We start from the raw sequence: 16,976 nt of genomic DNA on the forward strand, positions 1-16,976 counted from the left end.
AAGACTCCTATTTTCCAGCTCTGTTAGTATTGAAAAGTTTGAGTCATCTGCTCAGTCAGTGGGCTGTTCTTGATGTTAGTGTTATCTGGAACACCAGAACTAAAAGGCCAATCATATCCTGGGCTGCATCAAACGAAGCGTGGCCAGCAGGTTGAGGGAGGGGATTCTGCCCCTCTACTCTGCTCTGGTGAGACCGACCCCACCTGGTGTACTGCGTCCAGCGCTGGAGCCCTCAGCATGAGAAAGATATGGACCTGTTGGAGCGAGTCCAGAAGAGGGTCACAAAAATGATCAGGGGGATGGAACACCTCTCCTATGAAGAAAGGCTGAGAGAGTTGGGGTTGTTCAGCCTAGAGAAGAGAAGGCTTCGGGGAGACCTTATTGCAGCCTTTCAGTACTTAAAGGGAGTGCTTCTAAGCAACGAAGTGCTTCGGTATTTTTCTGGTCATGTAGCTCTGGTGTGCAAGTTCAAAAAATGTTCCGGTACTGTGGTGAAACCCAGGTTGGGTGACAGCAGCAAATGTTTGGAATTTACTGCCATGCAGGCTGACTGTTTATTTTAATAGGTAGCTTGGCTTTTCCAAGGTTGTTGTAGGGGGGAATCCAAATTAAAGCCCTAATTCATGAGAACATCAATGATTAGAACAATAAAGCAGGTTCCCGAACAGAATATGCAGAACAGCAGTTCTAACTGGGTTGAGGGTCAGTAGGTACTGGCACTTATAAAAGGGCAGGGCCTGTTGCGACAGGACAAGGGGGAATGGCTTTAAACTAAAGGGGGGTAGATTTAGTCTAGATAGAAGGAAGAAATTTTTGATGCTGAGGGTAGTGAAACACTGGCAGAGGTTTCCCAGAGAGGTGGTGGATGCCCCATCCCTGGAAACATTCCAGGTCAGGTTGGACGGGGCTCTGAGCAACCTGATCTAGTTGAAGATGTCCCTGCTCATTGCAGGGGGGTTGGACTAGATGACCTTTAGAGGTCCCTTCCAACCCAAACTATTCTATGATTCTAAAAGTAGGTCCACACGAGCCTCCTAGGAAATTTAATAACAATGGAGGAACATTGCTGTTTACAAGACTGACCAAAGGTAAACGACTTGAGATTTTTCTACTTCACACAACATCACAAAAGTCAACATTTTTCTACCTCATAGCCCTAATGAAGTGTAGTGTAGACTGCGTTGTATACTTTGTCAAAGTCCATCCAGACTGTGAGTCTAACAACAAAATAAGTGAAGTTCACTAGAGAAGTTGTTTTGGATGGGGATTTTGGATAGGCTTCTTCAATGTATCTGTATAGTCTTCAGTACATTAGCAACCAAAATGTGTGAAGGAGAAAAACTATCTATCTCAGTTTTATTCAGTTTGGTTTTTAAGGCTGCCTTCATGAACAGTTATTTCAAACTTACATGCTATAAGCTTATACTCTGGAACTTGACCTGTATAGAGATCATTCTGTAGCTAGAGAAATGTTTCAAGTGGGCGTCTAGGCATATGCTAGATGTGAATACAGTTTTAATGTGAGAAGTCCAAATGGCAGAGTGAAAAATCTCACTTTCTAGAGTAACCTCCTCCCCTCATCCCCATGAATCCTTTAGCCAGTGTGCCATCTGCATTCTACACTGCAACTGGCATTGTCCCTCTAGTACCCAAAGTCTGCCGAGGCAATGTAGCATGAGATCATTACTGTGAATAAGAGCAGCCACCTAGAAGGCTACTAAAATTCTTCTTAGCATAGGTGGTGTCAGTGTAGTCCAAACTAATGATCAGATGACCCTAAACTCTCTTAAAAAGATCTGTTCCATCATCTCGAGTACCACTTGTATTTGCATTTGGATTTACTTGTTTGTTTGGGGTTTTTTCCCCCAGGTGCTGTAATGTCCATGTGGATGAATGAACAGTGCAACAGTGTTATTACAGGAGGGGAAGACAAACAAATCATGTTCTGGAAACTGCAATACTAAGTGCCTTTTCCCTCCAGACATTTAAATGAACTTTTATTTTAAACCAAACCTTTTAAAGGAACTTAACTGTGTGCAATGATGGTTGCTGAAGTTCAACCAGATAGGAAGCTTTGTTCAACTACAACTTTCTATGTTATGGTGACTTCACTGAGAGCTCTTAACTTCCATAGTGTATGCATTTGTTTTTCATGAACTATCATACTGAAAATGCTTGTCTAAAATGATATCTGAGATGAAATTAAAGACCTATTTTTCTCTAATTAAAGAGCTCTTAACTTGCAGTCATTGTTTGATTTATGTAGAATGCATCATAGCTTGCTGTTAGAACTGGTTTCAAAGAAGCAGCATTTGCATTCTTAACTTAAGAAGTCTTTAAGGATGCTTGCAATTTAGCGCCATGTCTTATGACATAATGTATGTACCTCTTGTGTAGTCAACCTTTCTTCCTAGTGAAGATGCATACGATAGTAAATACTGCTTTGAACACTAAGGGAGCTGTTGTTCTGAGCAGTGGTCAGTCTAGTCTATTATCTAGTCTCCAAATGTGGCTATTTGCAAAGGCATAGAGAAGACTAAGATTGACTATAGAAGACTATATTGCTTTTTCCTATTGAAAAACAGCACTAATGTATTAGCCTGAAAGGAAGCCAAGCATAAAATTGATCCCCTAGCAGAGAACAGTTACACATACATGTAATGTGTTGATATAAATCTTCCCCTAATACTGTGCCTGAAGTTAGTCTGTCATGTCTTATGCTGTATTACTACTGCCTTTCATCCCTTCTCTTACTATCCTTCTCTTAATCTTCAGCATCTTCATGTTTTGTTTGGTATTCTCAACCTCTTTCAACTCAAATCATCTTTGGGGTGAAATTTAAATACAGCATTTAAACAGAGCTACAGCTCCTGGGTTTATCCAATCCCTTGTTGTCTTAACGCAGTGGCAAAGCAGCATTGCTTTCTCTGTAGGACTTAAGGCTATGGTTTCCTGCAAGGAGCTGTTCGGAAGTTAAAGACTTGAAATAATCTTTAAATGGCTTATTACAGCAACAAGCAGCTGCAGGTGTGATGTTGCCCCAGTGTGACCCAAGACCAGTATTTCTTCTCTGATGGTATTCTCTGCTGCTGGTATTAAGACTACTGCTGGTATTAAGATGTCCTGTCAATGTGTCCAGGACAAGCATTCTCCTGAATTATGTTCAGTCAGTCCTTTGTCTGTAGACATCCTGTCTAGGTTTTTCAGGGCACAGCTGTTTCTTTAGCATAGTTAAACAATTGTTTTATGGTTAGGGGCTGTTTTTTCATTCCTCTTTCTATTATGCTGGAGTTTGAACTTATTTTTCAATAAGGTAATGGCATGATGTTAAAGCAAACTGGTATTTCAGCTGCATTACTCACTTGACTTAGCAAATAACTAAATTTTTGTGTAATCAATGAGTGTGTTTGGTGAAGGCATATGTGGCAATAGATTAAGCTGTATCATGCATGCCTACTGTTACCAGTCTTAATCTTGCAGCACAATGTTTGGTGTCTACCCTGTTTCTTCACCTTTAATTGTATTTATTTCCCAAATATATCTATCTGTGCGTAGGCAAAGACGACACAGAAACCCACATTCTACACTTGCCTGGAAATGTCTTAGGTGATTTCTGGATTGTGTTAAAAGCTTTTTATGTGTTGTTTTAAGTGTGCCTATCATTGCTTGTTTACCTCCACCCTATTGTATTTTGTCCCTGGCCCACAAGGTTTCGGTTTTCTGCATTATGGTACCAGCCTCAGTTTAAGAATTGCACTGTAACTTGTTTTACCTTCTAGCACATCCTATTTTTGTATTCTGTTCCTCCTATTGTGCAATTCTGCAACTCAAGTTGTACTCCAGTGTGCTTGAAAATCACAAAGGAACTACGTGAGCAATAGTAAACTTCACACCTGTTTTCTTGACACTGTCTTACCCAAATTTTGGGCACAGCTGTGTGTTCCTTTGTCACTAGAGGGCCCCCTACTGATCTAAACCAGAGGAAAATGACCCTGAAGTCTATGACCCCTGAATTTTGACTTAAGCTACCTCAGAGAAAATACACTTAACTTTCTTTTGGTTAAATATGGATGCATACAATTTCATTGCCTAAAGCAGCCTTAGCTTTTTAAGGGGGAGGGGGGGAAGGGAAAATCAAGTTAACCCACTTACTAGGTTATATTGTCAGTATGTTACTTTTTTTTAATCAATCAGATGTGTGCAAGGAATTACATATAGACCAGTATTTTCTTGCAGCTTAACTCTTAAGTTTATGTATGTACATACATTTAACCATAGCTTGCTTACTTTTCAATGCAAGCTAGTTTCTGCATGAGAACAGGAGTTTTTTGATTAGTTCTTGCACTTCTGGTTGCTACATGCTACAGCTGGAAGGAAAACACTAAATACTTGTCCTGAAGTTCTGCCCCTCATATTTCCAATGGATCTCTGCTGGCCCCAGCTGAATCATCTGCTCCTAAGTAAAAACTGGTTAGAGGCAGAGATCAGCATGTCAATAATATGTTGTTTTGGGCTCCAGGGATTTCATAGCTAAGCAAACTAGCTTGCCAAGAAACTTAGAGGTGACTGCTACAGGCCACAGCGCCTGTGCCCTATAAGGCTGAATCATACCAATGCTACATGAAGTCACCCATTACTGCCAGTAAGTGCTTGCCACAGTGGTTCCAGAAACATATCATTTAGTAACCAATCCATCCAATTAAAATGGCTCCACTACAGCCTGAAGTAGTGTAATTGTTTTCCCTTGGTTACCATAACTGAGAAATTCATTTGAGAAATAGGAAACTACAAGACAGACTCTTGACAGGCACGGCTGAGTTGACACTGCTAAACTTAACAGTACCCTGAAGTTAAGTAATCCTAGATTGCACAGCTGAAACCTGGAACAGAGCATAAAAAAAGGGAATTGCCAAAACTGGTATTTAACTTCAGATCACTTACTTAACTTCTTGAAGTTTCAGTTGAACAAGCCTATAGCCTTAGTCCAGTGGATTGACCCCAGCCAGGAGCTGAGCCCCCACTGAGTTTCTCACTCATCTGCCCCACAGCAGGATGGGTAAGAGAATCAGAAGGGCAAAAGCTAGGAAAATTTGTGGGTTAAGATGAAAGACAGTTTACTAAGTGAAGAGGAAAGGAAAAAAAAGAAAAAAGTGATGCAAAGGCAATCACTTACCCCCTCCCCCTAGCAGACTGATGCCCATCCAGTCTCCAAGCAACAGCTACTTTGGAAAGACTCCCCCCAGTTCATCACTGAGCATAATGTCAAATGGCATGGAATTTTTCTTTGGTCAGTTTGGGTCATTAGTCCCAGCTGTGTTCCCTCTCAGCCTCTTTGGCCGCTGGGGGCAGGGGACAGAGTGAGAAGCAGAGAAGTCCTTGACACTGTGCAAGCACTGCTTAGCAACAGCAAACACACTGCTGTGTTATCAACACTGTTTTAGTCACAAGTCTCAAACACAGCACCATACCAGCTGCTATGAAGAAAGTTAATTCCGTCCCAACCAGACCCAGTGCACCCAGCAAGCTCCAACCAGTTTTAAAATGAAATTGCCACTATACAGTTAGTACGTCTTACAGAACAGCTAGGCTGTTGTCCCACATGTTAAGCTGAAGGTATGAAAAGAGTTAAGGATATCTTGTCTAAAGTATCCCAGCTCTACCCTTTTAAAACTTTTCAACACTATAGGCAGTGAGCTATTTAGAAAACTATTTAAACTGCATTTCCTACCTTGCCTTTGTTGTTGGTTGAAACTGACCTCAACTGAACAAGCCTGGCTGAGCTCATCTTAAGAAGTATGCACACACGCAGTATCTAAAGTTTCAGTCATTTATTTGGTTATTTCTGAATCCTTAAGAACATGGTTAAGGCGAGAGATAAGCATATTAGTTACAATTTGTATAACAAGTAATAAAAAGATTTGAGTATCTGTACACTACTTTGATTTAATACACTTACTTACTGAATGATGCCTTTAGCTATGTTCAGCTGAGCTGGCATTCTTGTGTAAACAGTATTTACTGGAACAAAAACTTAACTAGTACTAGCCACACTTCTAATACACTATTTCAAATCTACTCTTGCAAACAGAAAGCAGTAAAAATACTCATTTGTCTTAAACATACAAAGCACAGCATTGTTCTAGGTAACAACACGTAACTTTGCAAGTGATATCTGGTTCCTTTAGTTGCAATGGCTTATAGTAGTAGTACACTAAATAAAAGACCTACGAAAGAAGTCTTAACACAATTGGAATTTCACATTTGTCAAGCATATAAGGCTACAAGTTTTACAGTTTGTGAATAAATGAGATATGTTGAACTGTAACATTCCCAGCCATTATAGATGCAAATGCTTGATGCAGCATATCTTCTCTTAGCCTCCAGAAAGGCTCATGTGCAGAAGAGAGAAATCACTGAGTATAATAGCCCAAGTTTAGTGGAATCATCATTATGTATATGTACACACACACATTGCAAGTTTAGACTTCAGGAACAGAGTGATCCATCAGGCTTTTCATAATGCTAGTTGCCATCCTAAAGAAAAGGAAAAGGCATTCAGTTTTGCAAGACAACTGTAGAAGACCACTTAAAGCTTCTGATCACTGTATCTTTGTCATTGCTAGCCCTGTAATACAATTTAAAAGTTGGCCTTTTACTCCACTGTTTTTGACAACAAATACGTTGCTGCAGAAGGGTGCACCAAACTGCACACACAGAAGAGAAGCCCACGATACTCAACATTTTTATTAGTAACTGAGCTGTGTTACCAACATCTTTCAAGATGTGGGCAAGTGTGCAAGCAGAGCAGTATCACAAGTATGAGGGAAGGAGGGCAGGGGGAAAGGCGGCTGTTTAGACTGAAAACCGTTTTGTAGAAAGAGCGTATCAAGTGCGAGCGGGGGGGGGAAGACGCAATTATACCTGAAGCATTATTAATTTCTAGCAACTTCAAAAACATATTTTTGCAGGAGAGATTTAGCTGTAGAAAGCCACTGCTGCCAAAGGATTAGAAAAAACCAACTATATCCTGCCAAGAATCATGTTTACGTCACCAGAATTAGTTGCACTAAAACCAACATTTTAGTTACAAGGTAACAAATACTTGTGTTATCCAAGCGCTTGAAAGTTCTGGGAAACTCCAAGTTTAGTCAAATTACATTTAGAAAAGGGTTTTTCAAGAGAAAAGGCAAAAGAGCATCACTAACATGATTAGTTTAAAAACAGAACCAAAACACACCGGCTTGACTAAAACATCAGATTAAGCAAATTCTCAGGCTCCCCCCAAGCCCTTGCCAGCCTTCATGTTAAGTTTATAATTAGGTCTTATCATAAGGACTTTTTATTTAACCTACCAAAAAAAAAAGTCACTGTCAACTTGATTATAATTAACACCATGGCTGCTTTGTTTATTACCTACCTCTTTATTATATACTCATAAATACTGGAAGGCATGACGGTAATGGTCACTACATTTCCAGCTGTTGCCAAGATGTCTGCAATCTGGGGGTCCTGTAATTAAACAAGAAGTCATATGAGCAGCATTGCTCAAGCTGACTAACAACGCAGCAGTTCAAGAGCTTTTTCTAGACACATTTCATGCAGCTTAAGAGACCCACAGCTCCTTGCTTGGAGTATTTAACCTTCAGGGCAAATCACTGAACCTGCAATACCACTTCATAGACGTTTGGTTATCAGTATCTTGCACGAACTGACTAGAGAAGGGATACAGATGTTACCCACAGAATTCCTACTAGAATTTGACACAGGGACAGATGTTACACACAGAATTCCTACTAGAATTTGACACAGGCTGGCAGGAGGAAGCTTATTCTTTGTTTTGCCAGAAAAGTTGGACTAAAGATAAAAACTGAGGGTCAGCCTAGCCAGGTAGAGGCAGAGAGGAAGAAAATGAGTTGCCCTGCCTACAGATACAAAACTGCAAAGAAGCCTCAAAACATACATGTCTCTCCAATCAAGTTAAGTTACCTCTTATGACTTACTTTCTTATTTTATGAACATTAAACAATATATTACAATCCTTTTCCCTCTCCAGAACACAATTACTATATGCACACAAAAAGCTCACAGCTATCCACACCCGCCACATACTACTTATCTTACCTTCAACCCAATTACATTCTGGCCATTAATTTCACAGATGTTGTGCTCTGTAAGAAGTCCGTTTCTCGCAGCAGAACTGTCTTTCACTATTGAGGTTATTTTTCCATTCTTGAATATGAAACCAACATGCCCTGTGCTGTCCTTATGCATAGTAATAATTCGTTCAAAAGGCCTGTAAGACATTTAAAGTGCAAAACCATGTTTTCAGTCTACTGAACCACACACTATTTCAGCATCTTTGACTTAAAAAAAAGTAAGTGTACTCTAAAAGACTCATACATCAACTAGAATGAGAAGTCATTGGGTTTAACTTCACTTTGTTAATAGTTATATTAATATATACTTGTTTATAAATCTTACATGTTTTCCCTGTTCTACAGACATTTCACCATCTGGATTAATAATAATACAAAAATCCCATACAACATCCACCCACCCACCACAACCAACGGAACACCAGTGGCCATTAAAAATTAAGTGAAGTTTTCTCTACAAACGTTACAAGGTAGATAAAATAGCACAGGCAGTTTTAACAACTGTGGGTAGACCACAGGATTCTGGAGTACAAGGCTTCCCCAACAACATTTCTACCACTTTACAGACAATAAACCTTTAAACTGTGTCTTAAAAAAAAGCTAGTAAATCCAGGAAGGCGGGGGAGAGTTGGGCACAGAAGTGGTAGACAGAGCAGGGAATCTACTACCCAAGTATTTTGATTCAATACATGATAGAAGTAGCTGCCCTGATAGAAGTAGCATGTCCTCTACTGGGTCAAACTTGGTTCTTAAACAAGAATGAATATTGAAAAGGCTTTGAGACATATACCTAATCATGTATCATCTGTCTTCTCATAGCCTACAGACCTTACCTTGAATCTGACCTATTATTACCACATACAACTAGCTACAAGCTCAGTATTTAATACAATTAAAAATCTGTATTGGTTCATCAAGCATACTTTTAGCGAAACTGTCATTAAGTCATACATAAGCAACAGAGTTCACAAGAAAACTATCATGCTAAATAAAAATGTAAATGTATTCATTAATACAGTGAACATTTTGGTACCATCTTTTATTGCTTTTTCAATTAGTATAAGCAAAAGCCAAGTTGTGTCCGAAAAAAGCACAGAACTCTTGAATTCAGAGTTTAAATTTGACTTGTGCTATCACTCATTAGTTTATGTTGAAAAATGTTCTGTCCCATCATGCCCAGGCAAGTGTCCACTGGAAGTTTGCAAGTTAACAACTACTTTGACTGTTCCCCACAAAAGGGAACATTTCTGAGGATCTTCACTATTGAAGTACATGGACAAACAGTTTTTGTTATGCCTGCGGTCCTGCTCAAGCAAGGGGAGACCCAAACCTCACAGAATTACTCTGAGATGGATGACAATCCGTATCGGCAGTTGGCTTTACCTGTCCCGAATGATCATTGAAATCCTTTCTCCAGAAGCCTGTTTCAGAACTTTATGTGCTTTATCAGAACTCCATCCCGCGCAGTTTTCACCATTGATCTGCAGAACTTGGTCCCCAAACCGCAGACCAACGAGGGATGCTGGAGAGTTTGCCTGAACTAACTGGACAAATATACCCTACAAGAGAGAAAAAAAGGGGGGGAGGGGCGGGGAAGGAAGTTCTTCCTTAAAGATGGAGACCAGTGACAGAACACACAGCCCTTTAAAGTTTCCCATTCTCTACGTCATACCAACCAAATGGACAGAAGGGCTTGCTAATTATCTCTCCTTAAGAGGCATTTTTGAAATTTCAGTCTGTTTCTAGATGTCTTTAAGAGACTGACAGATAATTAATACTAGAATAAAGTTCGGAAATGGGCAAATCTGTTCTGTCTAGATCTCTAGACTTTAAAAAAAAGAGACACGAGAATAACATTAAAGCCTTACTCGAAGGGGTAAATACTATTCTGTTATAACAAGAAATCTGAACAACTGGATCAAGACAGACTAGTGGTAAATTTGCATATCTCCTCGTGCATTTAACTAATAATTCTTTTGCCAGACATCAGAGTCTATATATAGCTGGAGAAATAGATCAGCAGTGCTAGGAACTCTGTGGCAGATTTTTCCTTCTTTCACAACCCCATTAGTTTTCAACTTTTTATCAATTATGACTTGCTAGCACCTCAGGTAAAAAAAAAACCAATTTGTTAAAAAAAACTATTTCTAGTCAAAGTACCCCTAAAAACCAAGTAAAGCATATCAAGGCAAACTGTAGATAATACTTGGGGGCAGCATAAAAAAAAAAAAACAAACAAAAAAACCACACACACAAAACACATGCTACTCCAAGAAAACCCCAGCATCTCCTGGGTTAGGAGAACCACAAAAAGCACTTTAACACTATATGAAACCTTGAGTACAATTTATTTTTTTTTTTAAATAATCAGATTAAATGGCCTTGCCAAAAAAAAAAACAAAAAAACAAAAAAAAACCAAACAAACCAGAACAGAGTAGCATTTTCCATGTTGAGAATCAAAAGATACTGAAACAGAGAAGCTCCAGAGCAGGTTTAAGGATCTTCTTGCAGCTATGTTCATGTTAAGGGAAACTCGAAAAAGCCTACTCTGAAATTACTCTTGACATATAGGTAAAATGACACCCTCACTATCCTTACTTTTCTCACCAGCAACACACTGCAAGAATCTATAAAAGAGGAGCTACTTCTAAGCCATGGGTAGTTCTCTGCATACTGCTGAACTTTAAGTACTGCCCAGTGTTTCCACAAAGATAGAGACAAGAAGTCTTGAACTGCTAACAAGTATCACAGCAGCTCTGCAAGGACAATTTCATGCTCTAAAGTGAAAAAAAAAGTTACAAGTATATTTCAGGCATTATAAAACACCTGGAAGTAAATTGCTGCTGTAAATTTAGATCCTAGTCCAGACAGCTGGAAATCTAGTTACTGATCTAATGAAGGATTTTAAAATTCTGATAATGGATAAGCGAGCGTTATACAGAAGACAGTTTTGTGACCATACACTAACTTCACTACTAATTTAGTCCAGCAGTAGTATCTCTATAGGCAAAAGCAAGCTTCTACACTTACGTTGTCAACAGACTTAAGGCGAAGTCCAATTTTGCCATCTTGATCTTTACATAAAATTGCTTCGCGGATGCCTTGCTTAATTTCTGCTCTGCGAATTCCAATATCATTTCCAGTCACTGGAGCTACCATGTAATTAGTAGAAGGTCGTGTTACCAGTTGCTGATTAAAACAAAATAGCCAGACAACTTATTTTAAAATAGCTATACATCAGTTTATATGAAGTGATATTTAAAAAAATGAAACAAAACAAAAACCACACACAAATTAAGTCCCAACACCAGCTCTTCCCCATCCACCCCCAACACTGGAAATATACTGCTCAATTTAAGACCAGAGAAAAATAGGCACTGTTACTTAAAACAATTCATTTAGCAGTCAAGTATGGTACTTCAGACAATCTAGAATGCTAGATATACTTTTGCTTTCTAAAACATGCTTGAGTGGTACCTACACCTTGTGGCTGAGCAGCTGCTGCCACTGCCAAGTTTCTCTGCACCTCTTCCTCATTGAGGCTCAGGCCCATATACTGAGAAAGTTCTGGATACAGTCTGGGGTATAAGCCTATATGAGAAAAACAAAACAAAAAACACGTCAAAACAATTGTTGGTTTAACAGAACAAGCAGTTACTGCTTTCATATGTACAATTACTTCCACAAATCTTGTGCTATTGTAATGTATTTAATTTGAAAATTGCGATGGAAGACCCACTTGAATCAGGACTGTCATTCTAGCCCAGCTTAGAAAAGCAATCAGACAAGCAGCACTTCCGAGATAAAGAGCTTACAGAGAACTTCTAGTTACAGTTTCTTAATTCATCCTTTACAGCACAAACATTAGACACATGGTGATAAGTTCCAGAAGCAATATTGTGCTGCAGTCCATGAAGACATGCCCTCACTCCAAAGCTTTTGGGCAATTAGTAGGGAACTACTCTCCCTCCCACCCCCAAAGCAGGTATGCTGGAGAACACACACAAACACACACAGAGCGACCTTCCACCAAGTAAAGACAGTGCTCGCAAGAGGCATCCATGCCAAGGCCATTCCAGATCCCAGGGCATGGCAAAGTTTCTGCAGAAGACAGCCTCCTCACTGTAAGGTCCACAGTGCAGTCTGCTTTAATAGTCTTCATAAGAAAGCAGCTGTCATTTTCTCATAGCTTCAAAATGAAGTTGTTTTAGACATGCCTCTCACAACAAGACAAACCAAACACGGCCCTTAAAGTATCCAGCAGGAGATTCCTCTACGCCCGAGAGGAGCGGGGGTGCAGGGAGTGGGAGGAAAGGTAGTTAAGCTGACAGACTTGTCAGACCTTGAGTCAAACCACTCTGGAAAGAAGCGTGCTATTGTTCTTGACATTCCACAGCTAATTAACTGGTGCCATTTAACAAGCAGCAGTTACAAGGACTCTTAAGAGTCCACCGGCTGTTCTCACTGAATCAGCGGGGACAGAAAAGGCTGCTCGGAGAGCAAGGTGGTGCAAGGGACGGCCTTGGAAGCATGCAGGCCCCCCAGTTCACAAAGCTCAGGTTTCTAGTGTTCATTTATGGGTATATGTATAAAACCAGCTGTTATAAGAATCCACATTTGACCAGAAACGGAAAGTTAGTTTTCTGGAAAGGAACAAAGGCCATTGCAAGGTGAATTCCAGTATAAACGAGAGACTTTTTTGCTCCTTAATACCTTCAGTGGTCATGTTTGCATGCTGCTTCACATGACAGCTGTCTGATCTTATTTCCAGATTGATCTATCAGCTTGTAGTTTCACCAATATTGATTAATAAGCTTTTAATGAATATTTCTTCTATTTTTGCTTGTGTTTTCAAGCCCCTAGAATTATACACAATTCACACTGCACAAGACTTCTGCAGCTACTCGATTTTTCTTTTATTCTTCATCGAAGACCACCACACAGGATGCATCTTTGCTGGCTGTATTACATTCTCATTCAAAACAGAGACTCCTCCAAATAGCAGAAAACATCTAAAAGCTCTTGATGTTGTATATTCTCCTGCCTCTGCCAGGACAGAGGTATTCGCAGCAGGTTTGGTACATCCTATAGATGGTGTAGGCCTCCCTTCCTTTGGGATATATTGAGTGATTAGTCACTCCAGCCACACACAGCTTCTGAGCAATTCACACACAAGGCGATGTCAAAATTATGTCATTTGGCCAGCACACACAAAAATTGCAGGAGAATTCAAACTCTGGACAGCAGAAAGAATGCTGCCGAGAAGGGCCTGCTGAAGTAAATTTAAATCTGGTCTGTGAGGTTAGGCCAGGTAAGTATCTATTCCAGAAAGGATCTACGAGAGGTGGCTCTCTGGTGAGCTACGCAAACTCCTGCCTTAAAGTCATCTTCGACACACCAGTGCCAAGAGGAGAACTGGAGACAAAGTTACATCCACCAAACTCTAATATCTGATCCACCAGCATTATTGACAGCTGTTCCAGCACTGCTGCTGGTCATACTGGTTAGAGGCTTTAGGCCTTAGACCAAGCGTAACTCACTAACCCAGAGCTCTGGACTCAAACATAACTGTGCACCTTTGTGGATGTACATGTGCATGGGAGAAAAGGAAGAGAAACGGGTACAAGTCATTCAGCTTTAAGTCTGATGGATTTCCCACCAGATATTTGATCCCAAAATCTGCTGGAAGCTTTACGTTGATAGCCTGACAAGATTAATTTCTACCTTCCTGGGCACTTCTCTGTTGACAGAGATTTGTGTTTGTTCCCAAGCAAGCTCACATAGAGAGGAAAGGCACTCAGACTCATGCTGCTCTCTAAAGCTTACAAAAAATACACTTAATAAATAAGGACAACTAAGTTTTTGAGGTAAGAGTTAAAAAGAGCTCAAATGGTACCAACAGCAGATCTTGTCATATTAGGCTCGCTTGGAAAAGGTTTTGAAAAGTTCGGAGAAGGGTTAGTGTTTGCCACAACTTCCTTTTATAAGCAAACATTTTTTTGACCCCTATAGCACCTCTACCCAGGTGGTTTGGGGCAAGTAGGGGGGTGTTGGCCTTTCCAAAAAGGCATGGTCTCACCCGTAGTAAATAGTCAAAAATACCTATAAACATGTAATCCTGTAGTGTAACTTTAGGCTTTCATAACTGCTTTCCACAACATTAGGATACTATACAGTACATGAGCTTACCTCCATCATGAGGAATAGGAGCAGAAGCTTCAGACAAGATTGGGCACTTCTCTGACAGAGATTTGTGTTTGTTTGTTCCCAAGCAAGCTCACATAGAGAGGAAAGGCACTCAGACTCATGCTGCTCTCTAAAGCTTACAAAAAATACACTTAATAAATAAGGACAACTAAGTTTTTGAGGTAAGAGTTAAAAAGAGCTCAAATGGTACCAACAGCAGATCTTGTCATATTAGGCTCGCTTGGAAAAGGTTTTGAAAAGTTCGGAGAAGGGTTAGTGTTTGCCACAACTTCCTTTTATAAGCAAACATTTTTTTGACCCCTATAGCACCTCTACCCAGGTGGTTTGGGGCAAGTAGGGGGGTGTTGGCCTTTCCAAAAAGGCATGGTCTCACCCGTAGTAAATAGTCAAAAATACCTATAAACATGTAATCCTGTAGTGTAACTTTAGGCTTTCATAACTGCTTTCCACAACATTAGGATACTATACAGTACATGAGCTTACCTCCATCATGAGGAATAGGAGCAGAAGCTTCAGACAAGATTGCTGGATTAGCTGGATTTGAAGAAAAGGCAGTCTGAGCCTAAAAGCAAAAGAAACTCTCATAGATTTTTCTTGTACAAGATAATGTATAAGATCTTTATTATGCAGCCAGAAGACTAAATATTTTGGTTTTTTCCTGTACATGCTAGTTACTATTCATCTTGAAGCTCTGAAGTCCATGGGGTTTTTTGAAATAAATAACTTCAATACAATATGCTGTAGTAGTATCAAACTACTTTGGTAGATCAACTTGTATCTTCCTCAGAGACGAGGCTACAGTAATAATGCAGAAAGGCTTTACTGTCAATCTGTTCTGGTTTTGTCATCAAGCAAGTTAAAGAGCATAACATCTTACAAGACAAAGCTTTGTCAGCCAAGTTTAATGTAACTTTAAGCTTTGAGGTAAGATCTTTGGCAGAGTGTTTTGTGATTACTTTTTTCAGCTGGATAGCAGCCATTTTTATCTCTTCACCATTTATAGACATTATTCATGAATTCTGCCACAGTCCTTTATAGGTTGCAAGCTAAGTTCCACACAGTCCAATGCTAGGTTAATACCTTCTGAAAGAAATGGACCTTCTAAGATGATTTTTCTACAGAAGTTCCCACTATAGTGAACACACTAAGCTTAGTTTCTATATTGCTTACTGACTCACAAATATAAGAGACAGTATTAAAGTAAGCCAGTTTCCTTCCTTCTCAATACCTCAGCTACTACTTTTTTGGCCTTGTGTAATCGTGACCAGTGAAAAACACAGCCTTACAGAGGCCTGTTAAGTGTGATGGAAATAGCTATCCCAATAGCGTTCCTGAGGTTGAATGTCAAAGGTGGGGGGAAATTACTAAATGCATAGTGAAACATTATGCTGAACAGGACAAATAAATCATCTAACACAACATGACGGTCAAATTACTTAATGTTTTTACGGAAGTCATGCTTAAAAATAGAAGACTTCGTAGTCCTGTACTGTCCAGGAAGTTCTTTTTAGAAAAAAGTTTCAGAGCAAGGATGACTCATTATTTACCGATATCAGATGTATTTAGAAAAATAGCCTCCAACTCAAATGCTGGACAAAAAGAACAGGTTACAATATTTAACATAACAAGTCTGTTTGTTTTAGCCAGCAGTCATTTTAATCTCACTCACTTCTTGTGGATACAGACTTTGTCTTTCAGTACTCTGCCCCTTTTCCCCTAAGAGTGCTCTCGGACATATTTAAAGAGACAGCATTTTTATAATGCACTTTTTGGGAGAGGCAAATGATTTAGCCTTTGCTACCAAAAACATCAGTGAAAAATGGAATGGCTTGCTCTTGAAATAATGGTACTTAGCAACAACCCTATTTACTTCCCCTCTCTCACAGCTATACTCGGTAGACAGCCCATTACCCTCCTAGTTCCTGCTACGGTTGGTAGGAGGGAGATGCTGTCTCATAACTGCTGAAGGGCAATCTTCCCCATTGATGATGGCAATAAGAACACGCAAGACTCTACACTGGGGATCTGTAACCGAATGCTCTTGGCTTTAGCTCCCTTCTCTCCCACCCCCACATGAATTTTCTCACAGGCCATCTTGCTTGACATCCCACTCAACAAGTGGTAGAACTTTGTGAAATTCTAATTTAAACTTTGAGTGGACAGTCATCTTTAAGTACGACAGCAAGCACCTGTCCTGCATGAACTGATTTCTAGAAAGCTGACCTTTGAGACTACAGTGTCACCAACGATTAAACTAGCTTAAAAGAACAGTTTATTATGCTCCCTATAGAAACCTCTATAGGGTTTACTCTTATTTGACTGCGAAACACCACAATAGACTACAGGTGTAATCAGATGAACAAGGCACTCTGCCCAAGTTCATAAACCCTGCTAGGCGTATGGGCAAGACAAGAAGAGTCCCTGCTCTGGAAAATGACAGAACATAGAATCATAGAACAGAATCATAGCATAGTTTGGGTTGGAAGGGACCTCTAAAGGTCATCTAGTCCAACCCCCCTGCCGTGGGCAGGAACATCTTCAACTAGATCAGCTTGCTCAGAGCCCCGTCCAACCTGACCTGGAATGTTTCCAGGGATGGGGCATCCACCACC

General features: G+C 40.0%; 2 protein-coding genes across 3 annotated transcripts in view; one reads left to right on the forward strand and one right to left on the reverse strand.

Annotated features, from left to right (window-relative positions):
• The window catches only part of NSMAF (neutral sphingomyelinase activation associated factor), a 31,840-nt gene extending 29,595 nt beyond the window's left edge, over positions 1-2,245 (forward strand). Inside the window, exon 31 of the mRNA XM_009289360.1 lies at positions 1,870-2,245. Coding sequence (XP_009287635.1) covers positions 1,870-1,964 — 95 coding nt within the window. The 3' untranslated portion in view covers positions 1,965-2,245. The remainder of the gene's footprint in view (positions 1-1,869) is intronic.
• A 3,568-nt stretch (positions 2,246-5,813) lies between these two features.
• SDCBP (syndecan binding protein) overlaps positions 5,814-16,976 on the reverse strand; it is a 14,957-nt gene continuing 3,794 nt past the window's right edge. The window contains exons 2-8 of one of the 2 annotated variants that reach the window (XM_009289276.1): positions 14,848-14,926; positions 11,639-11,748; positions 11,188-11,346; positions 9,540-9,715; positions 8,122-8,293; positions 7,418-7,509; positions 5,814-6,534 (exon numbers count right to left, since the gene is read on the reverse strand). In XM_009289276.1, coding sequence (XP_009287551.1) covers positions 6,480-6,534; positions 7,418-7,509; positions 8,122-8,293; positions 9,540-9,715; positions 11,188-11,346; positions 11,639-11,748; positions 14,848-14,926 — 843 coding nt within the window. In that variant the 3' untranslated portion in view covers positions 5,814-6,479. Of the gene's footprint in view, positions 6,535-7,417; positions 7,510-8,121; positions 8,294-9,539; positions 9,716-11,187; positions 11,347-11,638; positions 11,749-14,346; positions 14,383-14,847; positions 14,927-16,976 lie in introns of those variants that run through there. The other variant, XM_009289284.1, reaches the window with a different exon arrangement.

Source organism: Aptenodytes forsteri, unplaced genomic scaffold (genome assembly GCF_000699145.1).
Source record: "Aptenodytes forsteri isolate BGI_AS27 unplaced genomic scaffold, ASM69914v1 Scaffold139, whole genome shotgun sequence".
In the NCBI taxonomy this organism is placed as follows: Eukaryota; Metazoa; Chordata; class Aves; order Sphenisciformes; family Spheniscidae; genus Aptenodytes; species Aptenodytes forsteri.